Here is a 24,189-nt window from a genome sequence, read left to right as displayed (position 1 = left end):
AAAAAGATTTTTTTGACACCTCTAATTTTTTTTTTTTTTTTTTTTACCTCTATTCATTTTAACCCTTTAACACCAAACGTATCATGCTTGATACATGAGCTTTGAAGCCCTCTACATGATCAGCGTGATATTTTTTTTCTTGAAAAACCTGATGCTTACAATTAGATACATGCAATACACAGATAATCCACCAGGGGGAGGAGTTCATTCACCAGAGGCCTTTCCAGTGACACTACAAGACTGTCATTAATGAGGAAGGAGGAGGAGCTTTGACCATTTAGAAAAGGAATTACCAACTTTTTAGACATGTTTGTGTTATATTATGTTTTTGTTTATTCAAAAATAATTATATTTGAGCATTTAGACCCGATGTATCAAATATGATACAAAATTTAAACTCATACATGGAAAGTGATATTTGATTCAGAGGGACCAATAAAGGCTCCAGTTTCCAAGAACTGGAATTTTCTGTCACTAATTTAATGGTTCAGGCTTTACAGGGTTAAATGTATTTAACAGTTAATTAAAAACTTTGAGAATTTATTAGATACATGTCTGAATTATGTTTTCTGAGGAATCTAATGTTTGGGTGCTAAAGCCAGAAAAGTTTTCAATACTGACAGTTATCATAATAAATATAATATTGTTATATTCTTTTAAGTTTTAAGGGAAAGTTGTAGAAATAGGATGGTCATTTGTGGTTTTAATTAAACCTGTGAAGTAGTGACACTTTCCACTGATGCAGAGGTAGAACATCAAAACAGTTATAATGATAAAAAGCTTTATTCTTACCAAAAATGCATTAAGTAAAACAGCAAAATACTGAAACATTTTATACCTACTATAGCAGCCAACAAACTAAACCTCAATGACAAAAGAAACAATCCTGATATTAAATTTTCATTTACTTTTTATCATGATTTTTTAAAAAAAAAATGCAAATCTGTCGTAAAAACGAAAGCATGTTATGTTTTAAAACTGATGAAAATGATCAGGTATGTGATCGAGTTAAAAATGAAGTTGTCTTGTGTGTTCACGGTCAGCTCATGGAAATGGACCAAAATGGGCCAGTGGGTCTGCGGGGGTGGGGGGGGTGGGAGTGTGTTAGAGACACAGCATATATAAGACCTGCTCAGACAACAGGACACATGCTGTACGTCCTCGTCCATCCGTCCATCCCAGAGGCTCTCTGCTCTTTTAGCTGCTCGGTGTTGGCTTCGGTCTCCTCCATCATGCTGGTGCGAGCTCTGCTCCAGACCTCGCTGCTTCTGTGGTTGGCTCAGCAAACTCTGCAAGGCGGTAAGAAAAACACCATTTACAGAACATGTGTTTAAATAAACGACGGACTACTGAAGCAGATCAGGGTCTGGTCAACTCTGACGCTCTTTTTTTGGCCACTTTAAGTTTACATTTCCATAATTTATTAAATATGTGTACGTAGCATCATATCATCAAATCTAGTTTTAATGTAGTTTAATGTATTTATCTGATTCATCTACTTCATATAATACACAGTGTCCCGAACACAGTGGTTCCCAACTTTTTTTGGTTTGTGACCCCATTTTAACATCACACATTTCTGGTGACCCCAGACATTCAAAACAGACACTTTTTTTTTTTTTCTAAAATTCATTTGTTTTTGATCATGTAATAGTTTTCTATCCTCTGTTTCAAATAAACGTTAATTTTAGAGGGCATTTAGTCTATATAATGTATATTACTGTGGACAGAGGCAGAAAATCCAGGTGTAGATTACTGCACAAAGGGAGAATTTTATTTTCCTTGGTCAGGATCTGTCCAGTCAGTCCAGCTGTGATTTACAAGGAGGACAATTAATACTGAACAAACAAGAACTGAAACTATGAATTATGAAAGAGCTGCAGCATCTGAAACTGACCACAGTGAACATCTGACAGATAAACAGAACCACAGTGCTTCAGTTTCAGCTTCATAGTTTGTCATGTCTGTTATGGATTGGGATTGTCTCGATCAACTCACCATATATGTTTTATTAGTAAGGTTTTTTTTTTTTTTTTTTTTTTTTTTTTTAACAATTTTTATTTCTCAATTTTTAACAGTACAGTACAGTCTCCTCAGGTTGAGGAGCAGGAAAAGAGAAAAAAAAAAACAAAACAGAAAAACAAACAGATGAAAAGAACAGCCTGTGTTGGTGTCAGAATATTAAGGACCCTTAATAGATACATTTTTTTTATTAGTAAGTTTTTAATTTTTTTTTATTTTTATCAATTACTAGAAATTTCAGGGGAGCCCATTTGGGGTCCCACCCCCAAGGTTGAAAAACACTGGCCTAACATCTGGACACATCTATAGGCAAAAATGCATATTTTCCAGAAATACATTTTCAGCATTTTATTTAACTGGAAAATTAATGACCATCCTTAACTTCCACTGAGAAGTACCAGCTCAAATGTTTCCTCTTTCAACAAAGCAATATTCAATCAATGGAGGTAAAAATAAGATAGTTAATGAGATTTCCTATGTCCAGACATCTACTGCAAATAAATGCTAAATAATTCTGACATGATGAGTAGAGTTGGTAGCTTGATTGTCATTCTTACTACATATATAGTGAATTTAGTGGACTGGTAGAAATGTGATCAAATTATCTGGTTAAAAAAAATTCATCCAAACTGGAATATTTGTTTAAACTGCAACAGAACTACAACATTCTGACTTTACTGAAAACTCTGTGTATAATCTGTAGAAGTATAAAAGCATTAGCATCAAAATAAAATTAAAATACCAAAAATGAAAATGAGTAATATAACTAATACATTACTAGATTGTAATTATTACTACAGGAATGTCTTGATGTTAGAAGGTGATCATGGTGAAAGTCATTTTAAATCATGTATACACTGTTGGGAGACTTAATTTGTATAATGTATAACACTGGTCAACAACAAATTTATTGTTTAAGTTTTTTGAGCTGATTTAGGATAATTTTGGTGCTGAATCCAAAAATCACATTAATTTTGCTCAATCAGGTCAACTTTCTGAACTATGCTACATATTGGCTTTTGAACATTTTTGCTTACATTTATGGGCGTTTTCACATCATATGATACAAAATTCTTTCATATTTCTTGCAATAAACGAGTTCTGAAGATTTGACTTTTGCCAATTTATGATTAATGTTTTTTTTAGTATAACAGGTGAATGAAATGGCTTCGACTAGAAGATCTTCCAAAAATAAGCCTGACATATTCTGCTACATCTGCGCTGAATACACCATTGTACCTAACAGGAATCCTGTTAGAAAATGATTTTTTTTCTCTTCAAACCTATTTTGAGTGAGAACTATATAAAAAATCAACTGATAAAGTCACAAAAATGTAATCAATTTTGTGAGAAGATCAAATTTTTCATAATCAAATCAGCAAAAAAACACCTGACCTGATTGAGAAAAACAGATGTCATTTTTGGATTTAGCGGTGCAAAATGGTCCTAATTCAGTTGAAAAAACCTAGACAACTTGCAAAAAACATTTTTTGTAACCCAGTGTAATCATTCATTTGTTGATTTTTATGCTAATAATATGAATCTCCACCCTCTGACAGATGGGATAAGGGTCCAGAAAATGAATTAACTAATAAATATTAATCTGCCAAGTAATTTAAGTTAGTTGTAATAAATATATTGCAGTAAAAAGGTAGAATATTTTCCTGTGAAATGTGGTGGATTAGCAGTTTAAAGGGATAAACATTGGAAATAGTCAAATAAGAGTCATTTAAATACTTTGGGCCGGTTTTGCAGATATTTACTGAGTAATTTACACCCGGTTACTGCCGCTGAGACGCTGTATGTCATATGAAACGGTTCACACATGACATCAAACTGGTTTGACAGTCGGAGCTTTGATGGATTAGCTCCTTGTGTGACTCAGTCCCACATGGTTGTTAAATATCATGTCTGTGAGATGGAAGGGCTGCGCTCCTGCATCGGCCGTCCGCCAACACGCTGCGGTTCAGATTATCCAATATCTGAGAATCAAAGGATGCAATGAAAAGGTGGCAGACGCAGGTCAAATTTGACGTGCAGTCGTGAGAAGAGCGAACAGACTCCACACAGTCGCTGGCCTCATCAATGGAGGTCTGTGTGTTTTACTGTCCTGTCAGCTCAGACTGTCCGCTTCATCTGCCTCCACATGGACCAGGATCAGATGGTCCAGGTCCTCTGGTCCAGACACAAATGAGACCCGAAAAACTGGAGGAAAACAAACATTTAAAAGAAGAACCTCTACTACTACTTCTTCTGCTCCTACTTCTTCTTCTTCTTCTTCTTCTTCTTCTATTCCTTCCACTTCATCTTCTTCTACTCTTTTTTCTGCTTCTACTCTTTCTTCTCCCACTCTTTCTTCTACTCATTCTTCTACTCCTACTTCTACTTTTTCTACTCTTTTTCTTTTTCTCCTTCTACTTCATCTTCTTCTACTCTTGTTTCTGCTTCTACTTTCTTCTTCTAATCTTTTGTCTCCCACTCTTTCTTCTACTCATTCTTCTACTCCTCCTTCTTCTACTCTTTCTTCTTCTTTTTCTCTTTATACTTTCTTCTACCTCTCATTCTTCTACTCCTACTTCCTCTTCTACACTTTCTTCTACTTCTACTCTTTCTTCTGCTCCTGCTCCTTCTTCTACTACTTCTTCTACTCTCTCATTGTTCTACTCCTACTTCTTCTTCTATGCTTTCTTCTTCTTCTACTCTTTCTTCTATTCCTTCTTCTAGTCCTACTTCTTCTTCTCATTCTTCTACTTTTTCTACTCCTTCTCTTTCCCTTTCTCTTTCTTCTTCTTCTTCTTCTTCTTCTTCTTCTTCTTCTTCTTCACACTCTTCCATTTCCTCAGTTCTTCTACCTTACTCTGTTCTGTTTTGTTACAGTAGTTTATTCTATATTTATAGAATTTCTTGATATATATTTGATCCAAAAACTGTGATGTGCTTAATGAATTGTTTGACTTTTTCCAGGAGTTAAACCTCAGAGTGTGTCCTGGGGGAGAGTGTTACCAGCCAGAGGTATAACAACTGATGCTTTTACTTAATATGCATTTCAGTTTTTCATAACACTGAAACCTCTCTAGTATTAACTGTCAAACATATACATGATATGACATGATATGATCTACTTTATTGTGCCCTTAAGGAATTTTTGATATCTGTCAATGTGTATTTTCTTTCTTTTTTTTCTTATATCTCTGTTTGTTTTTCAGGTGTTGGCATTGGTGTAAAACCTGGAGGTCAGTGATTGATTGATTGATTGATTGATTGATTGATTGATTTTACCTGCTTACAGCATTTAGCAAACAATAACCAAATGTCTTAAGTAGAAATATGTTTAATTAACATTTTCTACCCAAAACACTTCATATCAACCTCTTCACTGACTGATTCAATTACAGATTAATGTTCATTGTTAGCATATTAGTCTTACAACCACGCAAATGATAGAAGGATTATTAATGCTAACGTATACCACATATAAAGCAAAAAACTGGTGTGGATGAATCTGGTCATCATGCACCAGATGTATTTAAGATTTACCGAAAGTTTATGATAGTGTTCATACGATGTAGTAAAAGGAACCCAGATTAATTTACGTTTTCCATTTGTTATTGCATCTGATCCCATGGTTTTACACATCACACATGTGAAATTAATGTGGTTTTGGAACATTTTAATGGTTCAATGGAGCTCATGTGCTCCACGTCTGATCACATGATACACAAGAAACATGTTATCACATATTGAAACATGGCTTTTACATTTTATCTCATCTGTTTCAGTGGGACTTTGTTCCTGACTAGATGTTCCTTGTGTGATTACATGTATTTTTGCAATTGTGAAGTTCATGTGTTTTTTCTGTCAGGCAGATGAAAATGCACGGTATTTATTTATTTAATTTTTATTATATTATTTATTTCAGTTGTCGGGGCCCTTGGTGCACTGGGGAACCGATATGGTAACAAAGCCATGAAGACTGGAAGTATGTCTGACTTTTTCCTTTTAGCTGATGTGTGATTAGTTTCACTTTAATGAGTTTATATATTTATGTTTGTGTTGTTTCTCCTTTAAACCTCAGTCGGCCGTTATCCAACAGCAGCACTTGGTGTGGGTAAGTTATCTAAGCACAAATCTGTCTATGATACAAGTTGGTGTTTTAGTATATTTTTAATGGCTGATATAATAATAATGGTTTAAAACCCAATAACAGCATGCACAGACTGAGCGCTTCAACCCTACTTCAGGTCTCATAAAAGTAAGGATGGAACAGTGTCATTTAATGGAATATTTAAGGGTTATTTACGTTATTATAGTGTTAAGAGTTGCAATTACAATGAAGATGTTAACAATAATTCATTTTAGTTCAGGCGTCACATACAGCCTTATTTTGGTGTCAACTGGATTGGATTAGTAAAATACTATCCCAAGAATCTATAAATAATGACAAATCCATATGTTTCTCTTTGTTTCAGCTGAAAAATGTAAAATTATATGAAAATGTTTACATTTACAAACTATCCTTAAACACAAAATGTGAATAACCTGAACAAATATGAACAACCTGAAATGTCTTAAAAGAAATAAGTGCCATTTTAGCAATATTATGCCTGTTATTAAATGTTTTGTGCATTTATAGATCCAGTGCGATCTGTGTAATAAGTTGTTATGCACTTGTGTAAATGATAAGTGGAGGCATAAACTTGTTAAAATTGCACTGATTTTTCTTAAGAAATTTCAGGCTGTTCATGGTTGTTCACATTTTTGAAAGGATAGTTTATAGATGTAAACATTATCTTAACCTCCTGAGACCCAGGAAATGTCAACAAAGTAAAAGCTTTTTTTGTTTTTTATTAAATAAGTGCCAGTATTGGAAACATCATGATGCAACAGTTTTTTCAGATGCAGTTTTTAAAATTTTTATGGAATGTCCTTTGTCAATCAATCAGTCAGTCAAACTTTATTTCTATAGCACTTTTCATACGTGGTACATGTAGCACTAAGTGCTTCACATCAAAGCAACAAAGTAACGTTTACAGTAAAAGTTTAATTAAAAGCTAGACTAAAAAGATCGGTTTTGAGTTTACTTTTAAAAATATGAACACTGGCAGCGGACCTCAGGTCCTCAGGTAGGCTGTTCCATAGTTTGGGGCCATAAAAGCTGAATGAGGCCTCACCATGAGTTTTAGTGTGAACTCTAGGAACAATTAAAAGATGACTACCTGAGGTCCTGAGGGTCCGAGAGGGCTCTTACATTAAAAGCAAATCAGATAAATAATAGGGCTAAGACCATTAAGAGTTTTAAAAACCAATAAAAGCACTTTAAAATCGATCCTGAAGCTCACAGGGAGCCAGTGCACAGACCTGAGCACTGGGGTCACATGTTCTGTTTCTGGTCCTCGTCAGCAGTCGGGCTGCAGAGTTCTGGAGCAGCTGCAGCGGTGCAATGGTCTTCTGAGGAAGACCAGACAGGAGAGCGTTACAAGAATCAATTCAACTTGTGACAAATGCATGTATCAAAGTCTGTGCACTGGCTCGAGAGAGAAATGGTCGTACTCTGGCAATATTTTTTAAATGATAAAAACCAGTTTTGGTGACAGACCTGATGTGTGGCTCAAAGCTAAGCTCACAATCCAGTAAAACACCCTGATTTTTAACCCCCTCAGAAGGGTTGAGTTAATGAGTTTGGAGCTCAGCTTTGAGCCTCTCCCTCTGAGCCTCAGGACCAACGATTAAAACCTCAGTTTTGTCCTGGTTGAGCTGGAGGAAGTTTGCTGCCATCCAGGACTTAATATCTAAAATGCAATTAAAAAGGGTGTCGATGAGGCTGAGGTCATCAGGAGACACAGCAATATAAAGTTGAGTGTCATCAGCATAACTATGAAAGTTAATGCTGTGTCCCCTGATGACCTGTCCTAGAGGCAGCATATAAAGGTTAAAAAGGGCTGGACCTAAAATTGACCCTTGGGGAACACCACAATCCATTTTGCACCTTTTTGACGAGTGTTCTCCAATACTAACATACAAATCCCTGTTTGTTAAAAATGATTCAAACCAGTTCAAAACAGACCCAGACAGACCAACTGTGGTATGTAATCTGCCTAAAAGACTGTGGTGGTCCACAGTGTCAAACGCTGCCGTAAGATCCAATAGGACCAAGACGGCAAGCTTTTTGTTGTCCATATTGGATCTAATGTCATTTAAATTTGAACCAGTGCCGTCTCTGTGCTATGGTGCGCTCTAAAACCAGATTGATAAAATTCTAAAATGTTGTTAGAATTAATAAAATCGTTGATCTGGTTAAAAACAAATTTCTCTAAAATTTTACTTAAAAACGGCAGGTTGGACACAGGTCTGTAGTTGCTGGAGAGGGAGGGGTCCAGTTTGTGATTCTTGAGAAGGGGTCTGACCATGGTGGTTTGTGGTGGGCAGTTTTCTTTTCTTTTTTTTGTATAAAGTTGTGAAACTCTTATCCACAAATGTGGACAGAAAACCTATAGCTGGGTCTGAGGAGGTTAATGTAATTTGACCTTTTCACTGTTATTTTTCTGCTGCTTCAGCCCACTTCAGACTGTCCTGAGCTGAATGTGGAACTTGAACTAAAATGAGTTTGACCCCCTTGCTCTGCAGAGTCATGTCCTATCAGCCATCCCAACTGATCAGTTAACTCCTACTCGTAAACCTGTGTAAATAATCACAGACATTTAATCACATATGGGATTTAATTTGTTTTTTTGTCTGATAATGCCATCTGTGAAAAGAACTAACACTTTTTAAAGTTGACATGCACTGCACATTGAAACCCCTTCTTCTATTGGTACTTAAGCTGATGAATTTCTAATAAATGTACCATGTGTTGTGTTCACAGGCGGTTACAGATCTCTTGGTTTAGGAGGAAGAACAGGCCTCAAACAGGGCACTTATGGGACCCAAGGAGCGTATGGTACATCAGAATATCAGTGATTTCTGTTTGTGGATATTGAGATTCTTTACAGTTTCCATTCGTTTTGACCTGACTTGTGTTTTCTTATTGTAGGTGCTAGTCTGGGCACAGGGATGGGACTTACAAATGGACTTGGACTGGGAGGAAAACGTGGTGAGACTTAAAAACAAGAATCCTCAAAGAAAAAAAAATCAAGTTTCATTCATGAATGTGAAGCGTGGACTATTTTAAATGCATTCTTTACACTGTGTTTTTGTGACTTTCTAGTTTATGGGACCGGCATGGGCACTCTGCCAGGTAAATAATCATCCAATAATACCTACAGTGCATTACACTCTCTGTGTTTGCGTGATAAATCTCAGCTAAATGCTGTCTTGTCATTGTCTGTGAACGTGATATATGGACGAGATTGCATCTAAACAATTAAATTATGTGTCCTTGTATAACAGAAAACCGGGCAGGGGACTGGTGATGTAATCTGAGTGCTTGTCTGATTTAAAGATCCGTTCTTTGTCCTCTGATCTTACCTCTGTTTTCTTGCCAGGATACGGCACTCTGGCCGGTATGGGCTATCCTGGAGCCCGACAAGGTAAGTGATGAATCATTTGCTACATTTGCAGCATTTTATTCAACTCAGTTCTGTATATTTTCCAGTAGTGTGTTCAGACTGTAAAGGGTTGCACAAAAGAGAATGTGAAAATACGATTGTTGAATCCATAAGTTGTCTTTCCTTCCTCTTTAACATGCCTCACACCTTCATGGAATGCTTGGTCTGGTGGTGGTGAAAACACCTAAACCTCACCAGCGTATGTTGGTTGTGTTTGTTACTCTGTCCATCTTTGTCTGGGATGCATTTATGTGTAACCTTTGTGAAATTAGAGCCTTGTAATGCACTAACGTTCACTTCTTACTGTTTGTTTGAATGAAACCACATCTGCCATATGTTACTATTAGCTCACATCTGTTGTTTTTTTGTCAACTTTTGTACATATTTACTTCCTATTTGTATGTATAGATGTACTTTAATTATCCAAACTGGGAAATTACAGTGTAGCAGCAGCGTGACTCACAATAAAAATGGAATACAACAGCAAAAAAACAGTAAAAAATAGAACACAAGAACAAACACTAAACCTAATAAATTAGAGATATAAAAAAGATCTTGGTAAAGAACCTAGATAATAACAGTAGTGTGTCAAAATAAAACTGTGCAGTGCAAAAGAAGCTGTAATATTCAGAATGAGAAGGTGCAAAATGACATTTAAGTGCGAATAGATTTATGCAAAAACATGTCTTGCACTGTGATGTTTCCTCTTTTAAACCTTTTCTTAGTTTACTGACCTTTTTTTTTTTAATACGGTCTGTGTGTCATTCTGTCTTTTCCTGTCTTCGTCACTGTTGCTGTGGAACCCGGTTGGTGACTTTTGTTCTGTGTTGTGATTTCGGTGTGTTTTTGTCATTTCAACTCCTTGACATGACAACGTCTTGTGTGGTCTGCTGTTGTGTGTTTGTTGCGTCTTTGTTGTCTCCGTCCCTAATTATGGTGCTGATTCTGTCCTTTCAAACCGGGCTAATTTCACACCATAATGGATTTTGTCTCGTGTCTGTTCCGTCTGGAAGTACTACCCATGGAGTACTACGAGCACTATGGATTCTCTGTGATGTGTTGTACTGCAGTGAATGCTCGGATACACACATCTGTAACTTAAAAATGCTGAAAAGTCTTTATCTGGCGCTGTGGTGTGCTGCTGACGCTCCATCAGTGGTGTCTTTGAGCCACTATACAGTGAATGCATGATGGTTTGTCTCTGCCAGGTGCAGCAGCTGCGGCAGATTTGGGTGATTCGACGATGGCCTCTCTGGGCCATGGCGTTCAAGATGTCAAGGGGCCTAAAAACAGAGCACTCGGTCCATTACTTGGAAAACAAGACAAGCTGAACACTGGAAGAAGCAGTATACTTCATCCTACTGCCCCAGAATTACAGACACAAACCGGTTTAAGGACCGCCGGAGCAGAGGTCAGAGGGTTAGATCAAGTAGTTAGATCGTCCAGTCTGGGGTCTCCACTACCAGCTGACAAACACACCAAAGGTTTAGGGCTGCCTGTTTCACCAGCGCAAGGAGGTGAAAGTTATTCTCCTACAATATCACAAAGAAGGGGTGCCTCAAACCATGGAGCCATGCTGGCAGGTGGACGACTCTTACCGCAAACATCTGTTGATACAGATATCAGAAATCTGGGCTCTCTTTCCTCTCAGAGTATCAGAATCGATGACTCGTCTATTAAGCCAAACCTGAAATCCAAAAACTGTGGCCCCAACAAAGATTTGACAGATAGATTGGAAATCATTCAACGCAGTGAAGGACAAAGATCTCAAGGTTCAGTTCCTCAGTTTCACATTGATATTAAAGACAGAAAATACCTTGGACACGCAGCTTCACAAGCACAAAGAGAGAACGCTTATCAAAGGCCTGTTTTACAACCAGAGGATGTCGGTGGGGTTTTCTCCCGTTCACAACACCAGGGAAACAGAAACTCTTTCTCTGCTGCAGCAGAGCATCAGGGGGTCAGAGACCTGGGCCTTGTGGGTCAGAGCCCAGATGTGCTCCAAGTCCCTCAGACCCGTATTTCCATCGGGATAGAAAGCAGTCACGGCACCGCAAATCTTCACCTACAAGGAATGGAGAGCAGTAGACAGGTGGTCCCTGATCCGAGTGGGACCACAGGTTTAGGGGTCAACATAGCGGACAGTCTTAAGTCTAAAGGCTTTGTTACTCAGGAAGAAAAACACCTTTTCCACGCTGAACGGGATGTCAGAGACCCTAAAGCCCTCAGTGTCCCAGGGCACACTGGGAAGAAAAACCAGGCACCAAGTAAGAGCCTCGTCTAAGCCTTGTCTTTTTATACCATGTTGTTGAGTTTCATGTTTGTCTTTTTCGGCGTAGATTGTCTCGTATCAAGTCCATTCCAGAGAATTACACTACATTTGCACTTAATCGTTCCTCTTCTGTGTGCATCATGTCTTATTACTGGTAATTCTGTCTTTTGAGTATTTGCTCAGATACTGGTCGTCTGCATGATGGTGACTGTGTTACTGCAACTCTTACTCTTTTTAAACACAGTATCTCAACAGTGTTTCTACGTGTAAAAATCAAAGTTATAACACTGGGTTACAAAAAAATGTTTTTTGCAAGTTGTCTAGGTTTTTTCAACTGAATTAGAACCATTTTGCACCGCTAAATCCAAAAATGACATCTGTTTTTCTCAATCAGGTCAGGTTTTTTTTGCTAATTTGATTTGGAAAAATTTGATCTTCTCACAAAATATAATAATTAATAGCAAAATAAGACTGGTAAGCACACTTTATGAAACTTGTGACTTGATTCCTGTTAGGTACAATGGTGTGTTCACCACAGATGTAGCAGAATATGTCAGGCTTATTTTTGCAAGATCTTCTAGTCGAAGCCATTTCATTCACCTGTAATATTAAAAAAAACATTAATCATAAATTGGCAAAAGTCAAATCTTCAGAACTCGTTTATTGCAAGAAATATGAAAGAATTTTGTATCATATGATGTGAAAATGCCCATAAATGTAAGCAAAAATGTTAAAAAGCCAATATGTAGCATAGTTCAGAAAGTTGACCTGATTGAGCAAAATTAATGTGATTTTTGGATTCAGCACACCAAAATGATCCTAAATCAGCTCCAAAAACTTAAACAATACATTTGTTGTTGACCAGTGTAATCAATATCATATTTGTCACAATATAAAACTATATTGTTATGACAAACTGTAATGACAAACTATATATTTGTCATTATTATTTTGTTCTGTTAGAAAAGAAACACCTGAATTCAATGTGTCCACATACTTTTGTCTACATAGTGTATGACTTAGGCAGTTATACTATGGGGCTAATGTTCTGGTACATTTTGTTAGTGTTCTGTGGTTCTACAAAGTGCTACTGGTGCAGCCGTTCTGGTCAGAACAGGTCCAGCAGCTCCTGTATGTGTCTGTTTTACTTCAGCTAAAGTGTCCTTCTGTTGTATCGATGCTTCAACATCTGCTGTGCTGGTTTTTTAGGATTCAGTCCAGGAAAGTCGCTGCTCAGTGAAGCATGCAGTAAAACGCTCCAACCCTGAAAAAAAAATATCGAATCTATTGTGTCTGTCTGTTCCTCTGTCAGCTACATGTGTTCAACACTCCATTTCCAACAACCACCACATCTTTTGTATAAGGAAAAATCCCCACTGAGGAAGGACAGTAGCCTTCTCTGGGTTGAAGTGTTTTGTTTTGATAAGATGACTCTTATTCAGACCTTATGGTGACTTTGTCTTTCTTCTAAAGCTGAATTTATGTCTGTTTCATAGTTACAGACTTTCACCTAATACCAATAATACATGATTAACCCTTTAGGTGCCTGAGTGTTTTTTTCAAAACCTATTTAATTTTGATATGAAGATTTCCAAAAACTGTATTTTGGAATTGTTTAGAGATAAAGGCATGATGTAAATGACAAAAATATTTGGTATAACCCAAAGTTTATGATGGGAGTAAATTGACTAATCTAATTTGCATATTGTGACGTCACGGTGCAGCAGCCACATTGGATTGCAGAACGTTTTGTAAAATTGGACATATTTACATGGAAGTTTTCTTTGTGTGTTTTTGTTTTCATTTTATCCTTAAAATAAATGAACTTAAACATTAGTAGAAAGTAAAATGCAGTAAGTTTTAGTAGCTTTTTAGCTAAGCAGCAGAGTTGCCAAATCTGACCTTAATTATAAAAACTGAAACTAAATAAACCTTACTTCAATACATAAACTTTCCTTACTTACTAAATCATCTCAGGACCACGCCTTTCAAACTCAATTTTCTTCCTCACTTTGAATAGAAACATGTCCGTAAATGGTGTTAGGATTGAAGGGGCACATGTCTGCCATCTAGTGGTGGGAAGTGGTAACAACATTTGGCAGCTCTATCTGAAGGGTTCATATTTCTTAACTAATTCTTCAGTGATTCTCTGGTAATTTTGCTGAACTTGTTTTGACTTGTTTCACAGGCTACCTTGGAGGACCAGGAAACTATCTGGGAGCGAGTCTGGGTGCTGGTGGCTACGGAGCAGGTAACGCTGGAAACGGCCCTTGTTGGCAGATGCAGATGTTCATGTAAATGGTCACCACTTGTGCTGAAGTATTTCCATGCCGTGCCCACAGGTCTGGGGCAGGGAGCGTACCTGGGAGGTGCAGCCGGGAAGCTGAATGGTAAGTATGTAGATGGACTTGGTGTAGTATGCCTTATGTATGTGGTCTGGATTTGGTTTTGCACTGTGTTGTGGGTGCTAACTCTTTCTCTAAACTGAATCTCAGCTGCTGCCCTTGGGCAGGGTGGGTATCCTGAAGGCACTGCAGGAAAGTCAACTGGTGAGGCTGTGAAGCAATTCAGAGGCTGGTTTCACAAAGATGACGCTCATCCAAGGCATCCATAAACATCTATATGGAGTCTAATGGGCTCATTATAGATGTCTGTTTCACAAAGCTGTTAATTATACAAACATGAAGAAATTTAAGGTTTTTACCTTTAAAGAACAGATGATAACATACAGGGCCTTTAAAAAATGAGCCCCTTCACACCTGATAACCTAAATCCATGTTAAGTCTGTCATGGATTTGTATGTAGAGGACTCATGTTAGGTTTTCTGTCAGTGCTCTTATACTACCTGCCTTTGTACTCCAGAATTACAAGGATTTTCACTCCCAGCACGACACAGGCTCCAAACCAAACTCCACATTCATACACATATGTATGTTACACAGGACTCTATGGGAAATTCAGACTTTTTTAAACTAAAAACCAACATTTCAACCTTTCCATCGGGAAATAATCGAGACTTTTTTGTGAAACAGTCGCTTGCATTACACTAATCTAAGAGCAAAACAGAATGTTCTAATACTGCAGAGCAGTTAAAAACCTTTATGAAACTGGCCCCAGATTTTCTTCCTTAAATCCCATGAACCTAAATACAGATGTACTAACATATGTAACCCCAGACTTTAAGGTTCAGTGGCATCTAGTGGGGAAGTGACCGATATAATCAAGTCAGTGATAAAAAGACACTTTAACGCTGGATGCAACTCACCTTGAAATTAAAGTAGAATATGAAATCTGCAACTGTAGAAACACTGGGTGATTCAATAGTGGCAACCAGCTCCTTCACTAGATACAGTGAAAACACAATGGTTTTTATTTCTAGGCAATGAAAACATAATTGTAAAACAGTGCACACTGAAAATTTAAGAAGGAGAATCATGACATTTCACCTCCTAAATTTGAATTTTTAGGATTTAAATGGAGCGGAGAACTCATTTTCTTACTTTGCCTGGTGAAGAAATGAATTGGTTGCAACTTAATGCAGTTTTCAGATTAAAATATTGCCATTTTACATTTATGTGAGTGACAGAATAAAATGAAATAGAATAAAAAATATTCTCAATGTAATTTTTTTCATGCAGTTTCTCTACTTTAGTGGATGGCAGAGGTACAAACTTCAGGACTTTAATGCTAGAGAGTAGAGTTTGTGTCCCATCTCTAATAATTATAATAATAATAACAATAACAACAACAACAACAACAACAACAACAACAATAATAATAATAATAATAATAATAATAATAATAATAATAATAATAATAATACATCAGTTTTATATAGTGCTTTTCTAAGTACTCAAAGATGCTCATAGTTGTTTAGGCTTAAGCATTAAAAACTCTTTGGTTATGGTTTAGACAAGATTATTTTTATTTTAAATTTTAATAAATATACTGTGAGTCTTTTTTTTCATCACATCTTTACAGACTTCTCTTTTTATTGAGTTAAATGCTGGTAGTGTTCCCCGTCTGATCCTGCTGATCCAAAAGGACGTCAGTGTCCAAGTGAAAGGTTTAATAATATTTATTAATATGGACCTGACATATGTGTACAGGTAGAGTGGGCGGGTCTTGTGCCAAAAGCATGACAAGTATTTATGAAAAGTACAATGGCAGTATTTTACTCTGGTGATTAGATTGTGTGAATCTCAGAGTAAAAACTACTATAAAAGATGTGTGTGTTAAATACAGTTTGTTTTGTGTGTGTCATCACAGGCTATGGGGATGGAGTAACAGGATACCTGGGTGCTATGGCAGGGAATGGCTACGGTAAGTACTAACTCTCAGAATGTCATCCACAGAGAAGCTTAGATTCTAAAAGAACTTCACTGAGTATATTTATCAAACAGAGTCCTGTAAGAGTCACTGCTGGAAACAAGCAACTTTAAAAACAGAGATTTAACCTTGAAATGTGAACGTCTGCCTCAGACAAAGACGAGCCATTCTGTATTCTGTTTGGTGTCAGACGGATTTAGCGTCAAACCGTCACTGACAGGACTGAAGATCTTCACTAAGACAAACTGATCCTTTTTGTTCTGGCTGTAGGAGCAGATACAGGAGGAAAGGTTCTGTCTACAGGTATTTTGGATCATTTCAGAAGACTGTCTTGAATATTTAATTTCCACTTTGGTCCAGAATAAATGTATCATTTGTGTGATATTTTTTTACCTGTAGTTCTTTCCCTCGACAGGTTATGGGAACGGTTATGGCGACAGTTACGGAGCCGGTAAGAACAGTCTTAAATAAAAAATGGGGCGTGCAGATATTCCAGAGGTGATTGTAACGGTGTTAGTGCTATGTTCCAGGGCTTGGTTTCCCTGCTGAGTTAACTGATGTTGCCGAGAGCAAAACAGGGAAAAGTAAAGGTAATGAATGAAGTCGTTTTAATCGACTGAAACCAATAACAGACGACTACACTTAACACCTAGAAGTTCTATCATCTACAAAATAAGAGGCCATCAGAGAAAACCACTTTCTCTGCTGCAAAACTAATGAAATAACAGAAACAATGGGTGAAAAACCTTTTCTTCAGCTGAAACATTAGGGAAAGGAAAAAAGATAATAAAAAAAAAATATTGTGTTTTATAAAACTAACTGGAATAAACTTTGAAATAATCTTGTATAATTGTCTTTTGCCTTTGGTTGTTTTTTCACCCTAACTGAGAAGGAAAGAAACAGTTTTTCTAACCTTTTAATCCAATACTTGTACAAAAAAAAGACTCAACTTTAACACAAAAATGTAAGCATTTTTAATGAAACTGAAGCTAGGCACTTTCAAAAAATCTAAACTAAACTACCGAGCATGCTTTAAAACTAATGAAAACTAAAATGCTGTTGAAAACATTAAAACAGAAACTAATCAAATCTTCCCTGGCTGATACTGTGTCCTGTAGGACAGTATCTTCTGTCCACTGGGTGTCGCTATTGTCTCTTATTTATAGAAGCCGACCAGTTCAGTCTGGTGGTTTTTGGCTTCATGCTTCTAGAAACACTTTTAACAGTTTTGCTTGAAAAGGTGTGAAAATGTTCATGAATCAGCACTGTCTTATCTGTCTGCTTGTGCTTTTTGGGGGGTTTCCAGCCCTCAGTACAGGAGCGTATGCAGGACAGGTCCAGGGAGGCGCATACGGTAAGACATTAAAACATGAAACACCAATAAAATTAGAGAAAAATACTATATTGCACTCAGAATCTAATTCACACAATGCAGAAATAGATCACTGGACAAACAACTACCCTCCTCTGACAGGGAATAATGCAAATTTTACTGAAACATGTGAACAGTTAATGAATTATGAGCTTCTACTTAAGGAAAAGTACAAATACAGCACCGTAGTGGTCGTCATTATACATTCGAATGGTTCCTATCAGTGTTTTGCTATCACATATAATGTTTTAGATTTGTTTTACTTCTGTATTTATGCATATGTGTATGTTGTAGTTTATTGATGTACATGTTTAACATTTGAAGACCCAGTGCTACTTTTCTGGCACTACCCAAATGAATTTTTCTCCCTATTTAACCTTTCTATAATGATTTAGCACCATTTGTTATAATATTATCAGCACAATATTTTGCATTTTTCAGTGAAAATGAGTTATTTTCCTATATTTAATTTAATGAGCATGTAGATGTTCATAAAAGCTTAGAGTAAATTTAAAGGTTATTATATCAGAAACAGAGAAAACTGAAGAAAAAGGGACTTTTTTCAGCAAAGATATCATTAACTGAACGTAAAATAAGTGTGTCCATCCAGTGTCCTTTGTCAAACTCCATGGGTTTAACTGGTGAATCAATGTTGTAGAAGATGACAGTGTTTCCACTTTCACTACAGAGCCTCTGAACGTCCAAATGGGTCATATCTGATGACCATAAAAACATGACAAACTGTATTTTACAGCAATAATTTACATGCATTAACCGGATTAGTGGATCAACAGGTATTAAACATTTTAGATCACTTGATGACGGTGGATGTTTGGGTCTTTATGGGTTAAAACTGAACTCTTTTGAGCTACTCTATAAACTGTAGAAGTAGTTTAATCTCCAGCAATTCATCATATTTTATCATCATTTCATGTTTGTAGCATCACAGTCTTGTGAGAACCAAATATATGTAAAAAAAAAAATACTTTTGATGAGCTGAGAAAAACAGGCCTCTTTTCAGCTTTGATGATGCATTTCCCAGCAAATCCAAGAGGGTTTCTAAAGAGTTTAAGTAGCTTATGAAGAAGGGAAATCTGTTTGTCACTAACTTTCAAGTATGCGTTTGGAGATGTGGTTTTCACTGGACAGATCAGCTGAGAAATGTTCAAATTAATGGACTGATTTTATCTGAGTTAAAAAAATAATGTTTGCCTTTGAGATGAAGCAGAGTAGAAGTGTAAAGTCGTATGGAATGAACGAATACAAAGCACATAGCTCAATTTCTGTTTCGGCATCTCCATAACTTTTCATTCAAATCCATTTATTTTTGACAAGCCACTCCATCGAACCAACCGAAACACCCTTTACCCATAAAGCAGTGCAGATTCTTTTTCCGTGGTGTCTGAAGGCCCTCTCGTTTCTCTTCAGGAGCCCTCGGTACAGGATTGGACCCAACTGGTGGAAAGTACGGTGAGCTGCTCTGACATGACCTCATCCTTCTGTCACACTATTAGTCACATTCAGTCCACACGCATGAGTCGGTGTTCAACCAGTGGATTCGACTGATCTGGGTGGAAAGACAGAAGATCTGACTCAGTTTGTGATGTTATGGTTTTTTCTGCAGGGGGCGGAGCTGCTCAGCTTCCTTATGGTGGCGCTCCAGTGATTCCTACTGGACTGGAAGGTAAAAGATGGACATGTTTGGATACCTTCACTTCCAACTTTTCTATGTGCAGAAACACTTGTCTGCATCGTAGCATATTGTAGCACATCTTTGTTTGCCCTTTTGCATTAGCTCTGTATCTGTTTCATAACTGTCTTTACCCATTTGCTGTGTGTTTGTCCCTTGGCTGCTTATTGTAAAGTATCTTTGAGTACCTAGAAAAGTGCTGTATAAAACCGATGTATTATTATTATTATTATTATTATTATTATTATTATTATTATTATTATTACATTGAACTATAAAAGTAAAATACTGTTTTAAGACTTTCTTTTTCTCTGTAGCATTTTGAGATTCATTTGAATGAAAAGAACTTTATAAATGACATTATTATTATTATTATTATTATTATTATTATTATTATTATTATTATATGTATAATTCTCTTAGCCACAGTGTCAAGTTCTCTTCTTTCTATAAAACTAGTTCCTTTTAACAGAAAACATGTACATGATTATGACATGCACTAATAAACTTTAACTACACATATCTTCGCTGGAAGGTAAAAGCTGAACATGTCTGTGTAACTTTATTTGCAGTTTTTATATGTGCAGAAACACTTGTTCATTGAACAGTATTGTAAAGTAAAATATTGTTCAAAGGCTTTCATTTTTTCTGTAGCACTTTGAGATTCTTTTGAATGGAAAGTGCTTCATAACTAAAATATATTATTATTATTATTATTATTATTATTATTATTATTATTATAAAGTTAGACGGAACATTGGTCACAGTATATCTCGACTTTCTCACTGTCACACTTATTTCCTATTGTTTTAACAGTTTGGTATGTTCCATTTCAAAGCTCATGTTTAGTGACATTAAATGTGTCATTTTTCTCTGAGGTGATGGAGCCTACCCATATGCTGCTCAGCACCTCAGCCTTGAGGCTGAAAGTGCTAAAGCCGCAAGCAAATACGGTAAGAATTTTTTTTTTCTGAGGTGTGAAGTGTGAAAAAAGTGACCTGCTAGAGCGTGGTCTGTTGTTCTGAAGAAACAGGGTTAGTTTGAATTGAACCTCCATAAAACCAGGAAGTGTCAGTTTGCAGGACGGCAGGTCAGTGAAGGCAACAGCTTGAAAAGGTTCAGATGCAAACAGATAAAACATGGGTCATAAAAACAGAAAAGAATATTGAAGACTGGCGTTAAGATGTCAAAGAAACACTCACCACTGAGTCATGTACCATGTGATCCTGTATGAAATCAGTCTTTGGAAGGTTTTGTGTCTTATCTGTGTCTGACTGTTGACAGAGGACATATGTTTAATGGTTTGAGATAAACTGTGGTGTGTTTGTGCTTTTGTGTCTGGGTTTTATCTATCTGCACACACCCCTGTCTGTTTTGACTCGTCTTTGTTACACTAACTGAGGTTTTTGTTCGTATTTATGTGTGGTTTCAGGAGCCGGGGTGCCGTACGGACCTCAGCAAACAGGTACATTTTAGTTGTATATAAACACAACACACAAACACTGTAAGAAGAACTGCAGTGACCAATCTGCTCCTGGATTTGAAAAATAAAGCACAATTAATATACAACTAGAAAAGCACTTGGAGATCGCAGACCTCTGCCAAGGCAGATCACCCCCCCCCCCACCACCACCACCCAATCACCACCAAAATGTACTCATTTGTTCCTTGTGCCAGTATCAGCATTTCCTGAAAATTTCATCAAAATCCTTCCTTAAGTTTTTGAGTTATCTTGCTAACAGACAAACAAACAAACAACACCCCCCCCCCATCACCACCAAAATGTACTCATTACCTCTGCCAGGAGGTATTGTGGTATTACTTTGTGTGATTGCGTGTTTGCGTGTTTGCATGTTTGTTTGTTTGTTTGTTTGTTTTGTCAGCAAGATTACAATAAAAGTTAAGGACAGATTTTCATGAAATTTTCAGGAAATGTTGATACTGGCACAAGGAAGAAATGATTACATTTTGGTGGTGATTGGGGGGGGGGGGGGGCAGATCTGTTTTGGCGGAGGTCTGTGCTCTCCAAGTGCTTTTCTTGTTTGTTCTTTGTGCCAGTATCATTTCCTGAAAATTTCATCCAAATCCTTCCATAAGTTTTTGAGTTATCTTGCTAACAAAAAACAAACAAACAAACTAGAAAAGCACTTGGAGAGCCCAGACCTCCCCCAAGGCAGATCACCCCCCCCCCCATCACCACCAAAATTTAATCATTTGTTTCTTGTGCCAGTATCAACATTTCCTGAAAGTTTCATCCAAATCCTTCCATAAGTTTTTGAGTTATCTTGCCAACAGACAGACAGACAAACCCCGCTGAAAACAGAACCTCTGTCGTTCCTCGGTGGAGGTAATAAATACATGTATATTTGTGTGTTTAACTTGTGTGTTCATGTGTTTGGTAGGTTACGGTGCACAGTTAGGAGCCACTCAAGATGCCTTGGGTGAGTAGGAAGGACCCACACTTCCTCGTTCATGACAAACTTCCACTCATCTCGTAGTTTCTCGTTGTCATATTAGTCACGCCTTCTTGCATAATAATGTGGCGATGGCACATTGTGTTCTGCACATTTTGCTCTGGTGAGAAACAGCTTTCACAGCTAATGACGGTGTGGTTTTGCATGTACTGAACTGTGCATCGCCTGCTCTTCTTTCCCATGTACACATTAAACCATCAGAATGAAAACTTTTGCATAGAATGAACTCCTTTCTTTTCTTTTTTGCTCCTCTTTAGTTGCATAGTGATTTGATTTTGTCCTAAATAAAAAAAAGTCTCTCAAGAAGTCAAATGTTTTTTAATACACTGGATTTTACAGATGAACCTGCAAAATATGGAGGGAATGGTGGTCTGGCGACTGGATACAAAGGTGAGATTTATCTGGTTCTGAACTGGAATATGAAGGCTCAGGCCACAAATGGACCTTTTTTTTTCTTAAACCTGTGTTTATTGAGATTTTCTTCTATTAACCAAGAGAACAAGTTACAAAAAAACAGCAAGGCACATAGAGAGTATATATGAAAATAATGGGAATGGGAATGAATGTATGGATGGTGATATGTGAGTGATGCATATTTAGTTTTTATATTTAGTTTTTATTATATATTTATATTTTATAGTTATTAACCCTTTCATGCATGAATTATGAGAACCTTAATCAAATTTTTTTCCTGAGTGTTTTTATTCCTCTTTTGGCATGAAAAAAACAATACGATTGAAAATTTTCTTCTGAAAAATAAAATAAAATAAAAATAATAATAATAAAAAAAATACTTTAAAAAAATGATAATGAAAAAAAAAAAAAAAATTCTTATGAACCTATTTTTCATGAAGCTGCCAAAATGTCCACTCAGCTGGACGCCACACGTTTAATTTTTGACGCACAGAAACATGTATTTACTGATAAATTGTGTGAAAACTATGGGGAGGGCTTGTGATTCTGGGGGTTTATGCTCAGGAGAGCTCAACATAATGTTACCAATTCATGTCAGAAAAGATATGTAGTGTCTTAAAACTTTAATAAAGATATGTGTTAAAAAAAAAAAAAGAACTAGAAAATCCATGAATATACAAGAGAACAGCTGTAGAATAGCTGTCCACTGGAGTGACCAGTATGCATGAAAGGGTTAATACTATTTATTACTATTGCTATTTTATGAGTCCGTATCCTCATAAGGCACCTGAATTTCATTGTACATTCTGTATAATGACAATAAAAGTACCTTATCTTATCTTTTTTTTAAACATGCATTTATTGAGATTTTCTTCTATTAACCAAGAGACCAAGTTACAAACAAACAGCAAGGCACATAGAGAGTATATATGAAAATACAAATACAAAATACACACACAAAAAGAAACAATTAATAATATTATAGAAAAAAACACAAGCAAATAAATAAGAAAATAAGCCAATTTGTGTCATCTGTCCAACCATTAACAGGTTTATTATTATTCTCATGAAAATTGTAAAAAATGATCCATCTTTCCTGAAACTTGTCAAGTGTGTTCTTTGTTGCATAACATGTTTTAGGCTCATGTTTGTTATTAGTTTTCCATATGTTTAATAACTGCATGTCTCTTTTGTCTTTAATCAGGTTAATTCTAATGATCCTGGACTTCTTCAGACCAAGTCTTCTCCATAATCTGTTCATTTTAATATGTTTTTGGAGTTTTCTGTGTGTTTCTCAACATTTTGTCCCGTTGTCTGCTTTGTCTTGTTTCTTTTAACCCTTTTGTTTTTGTTCTTGTTTTGTTTTGTAGCAGATGTTTGTTGCCCATGTCTGTTTGTCTTGCCTCATCATCCATCTTCTGTCATTGCTGAAAAACTGGTGATTAAATACTGAAATGACGAACTGTTACTGTTTTAACCCAATAAATTATATGTCAAATGATGCTTAATAGAAGCCTCCGAGTCAAACCATTTACTTTAACGATGACCTGCACACTGTGTTGCGTTTTTTTAATTTGCTTTAAAACCTCATCCGTGCACAGGAAGTTTTACCACTTCCGCTTTCATGTAGGGTAACGCTGGCTAAGAACAGAACAAAACACAACAGCAGCACACAACATAACACTTACAATGAAAAAATGAAGCAGCTGACATGTTTTATTGTAGATAAGATTAAAATGCATAAACACAGGAAAAATAAAGATGAAACACTGAATACATTCAACATTTAAATCAATACTGAACATTGTTGCATGTTTTCTAATCTATAAATAAAGATTTTTTAACAAACAAAGGTAATATATGGAGGTAAATCTACTTTACTTGAGTATTTCCATCTTATATGATTTCGTGCTACTCTTAAGATTACAGATGTCTCTACAGATTACTGTCCACTGAAAACCACATATCTCCAAATATGCTAATGCTAATGTTCATTATAAACTGTTGGAGGAAGTTTTCCTTGTGGAGTTTAAGTTCTTTCTTCCTTCTACGGTTTCCCTTTTGGTAATATA

At 36.5% G+C, this 24,189-nt stretch overlaps 1 protein-coding gene across 1 annotated transcript; it reads left to right on the top strand.

Annotated features, from left to right (window-relative positions):
- Window positions 1-1,148: 1,148 nt before the first annotated feature.
- On the top strand, window positions 1,149-23,622 carry LOC115424112 (glycine-rich cell wall structural protein 1.0). Its single transcript, XM_030141215.1, has 21 exons — window positions 1,149-1,299; window positions 4,987-5,034; window positions 5,229-5,255; window positions 6,098-6,130; window positions 8,885-8,959; window positions 9,053-9,112; window positions 9,227-9,256; window positions 9,504-9,548; window positions 14,027-14,089; window positions 14,181-14,228; window positions 16,108-16,161; window positions 16,438-16,470; window positions 16,583-16,618; window positions 17,474-17,521; window positions 18,968-19,009; window positions 19,164-19,223; window positions 20,108-20,182; window positions 20,662-20,694; window positions 21,632-21,670; window positions 22,043-22,093; window positions 23,322-23,622. Exons 1-21 carry the CDS (start codon window positions 1,149-1,151, stop codon window positions 23,324-23,326), a joined length of 1,056 nt encoding a protein of 351 aa, XP_029997075.1. The 3' UTR covers window positions 23,327-23,622.
- Window positions 23,623-24,189: the final 567 nt, after the last annotated feature.

This window comes from Sphaeramia orbicularis, chromosome 8, assembly GCF_902148855.1.
Source record: "Sphaeramia orbicularis chromosome 8, fSphaOr1.1, whole genome shotgun sequence".
NCBI lineage: Eukaryota > Metazoa > Chordata > Actinopteri > Kurtiformes > Apogonidae > Sphaeramia > Sphaeramia orbicularis.
Note: the sequence above shows the minus strand (reverse complement) of the source record. Positions and strands in the feature narration are given on the sequence as shown.

Coding starts and splice junctions, on each gene's coding strand:
- LOC115424112 (XM_030141215.1), top strand. CDS start 1,149: ATGCTGTACGTCCTCGTCCATCCGTCCATCCCAGAGGCTCTCTGCTCT. Junction 9,257..9,503: donor CGGCATGGGCACTCTGCCAG/GTAAATAATCAT, acceptor TTTTCTTGCCAG/GATACGGCACTCTGGCCGGT. Junction 16,619..17,473: donor TGGCGACAGTTACGGAGCCG/GTAAGAACAGTC, acceptor GGGGGTTTCCAG/CCCTCAGTACAGGAGCGTAT.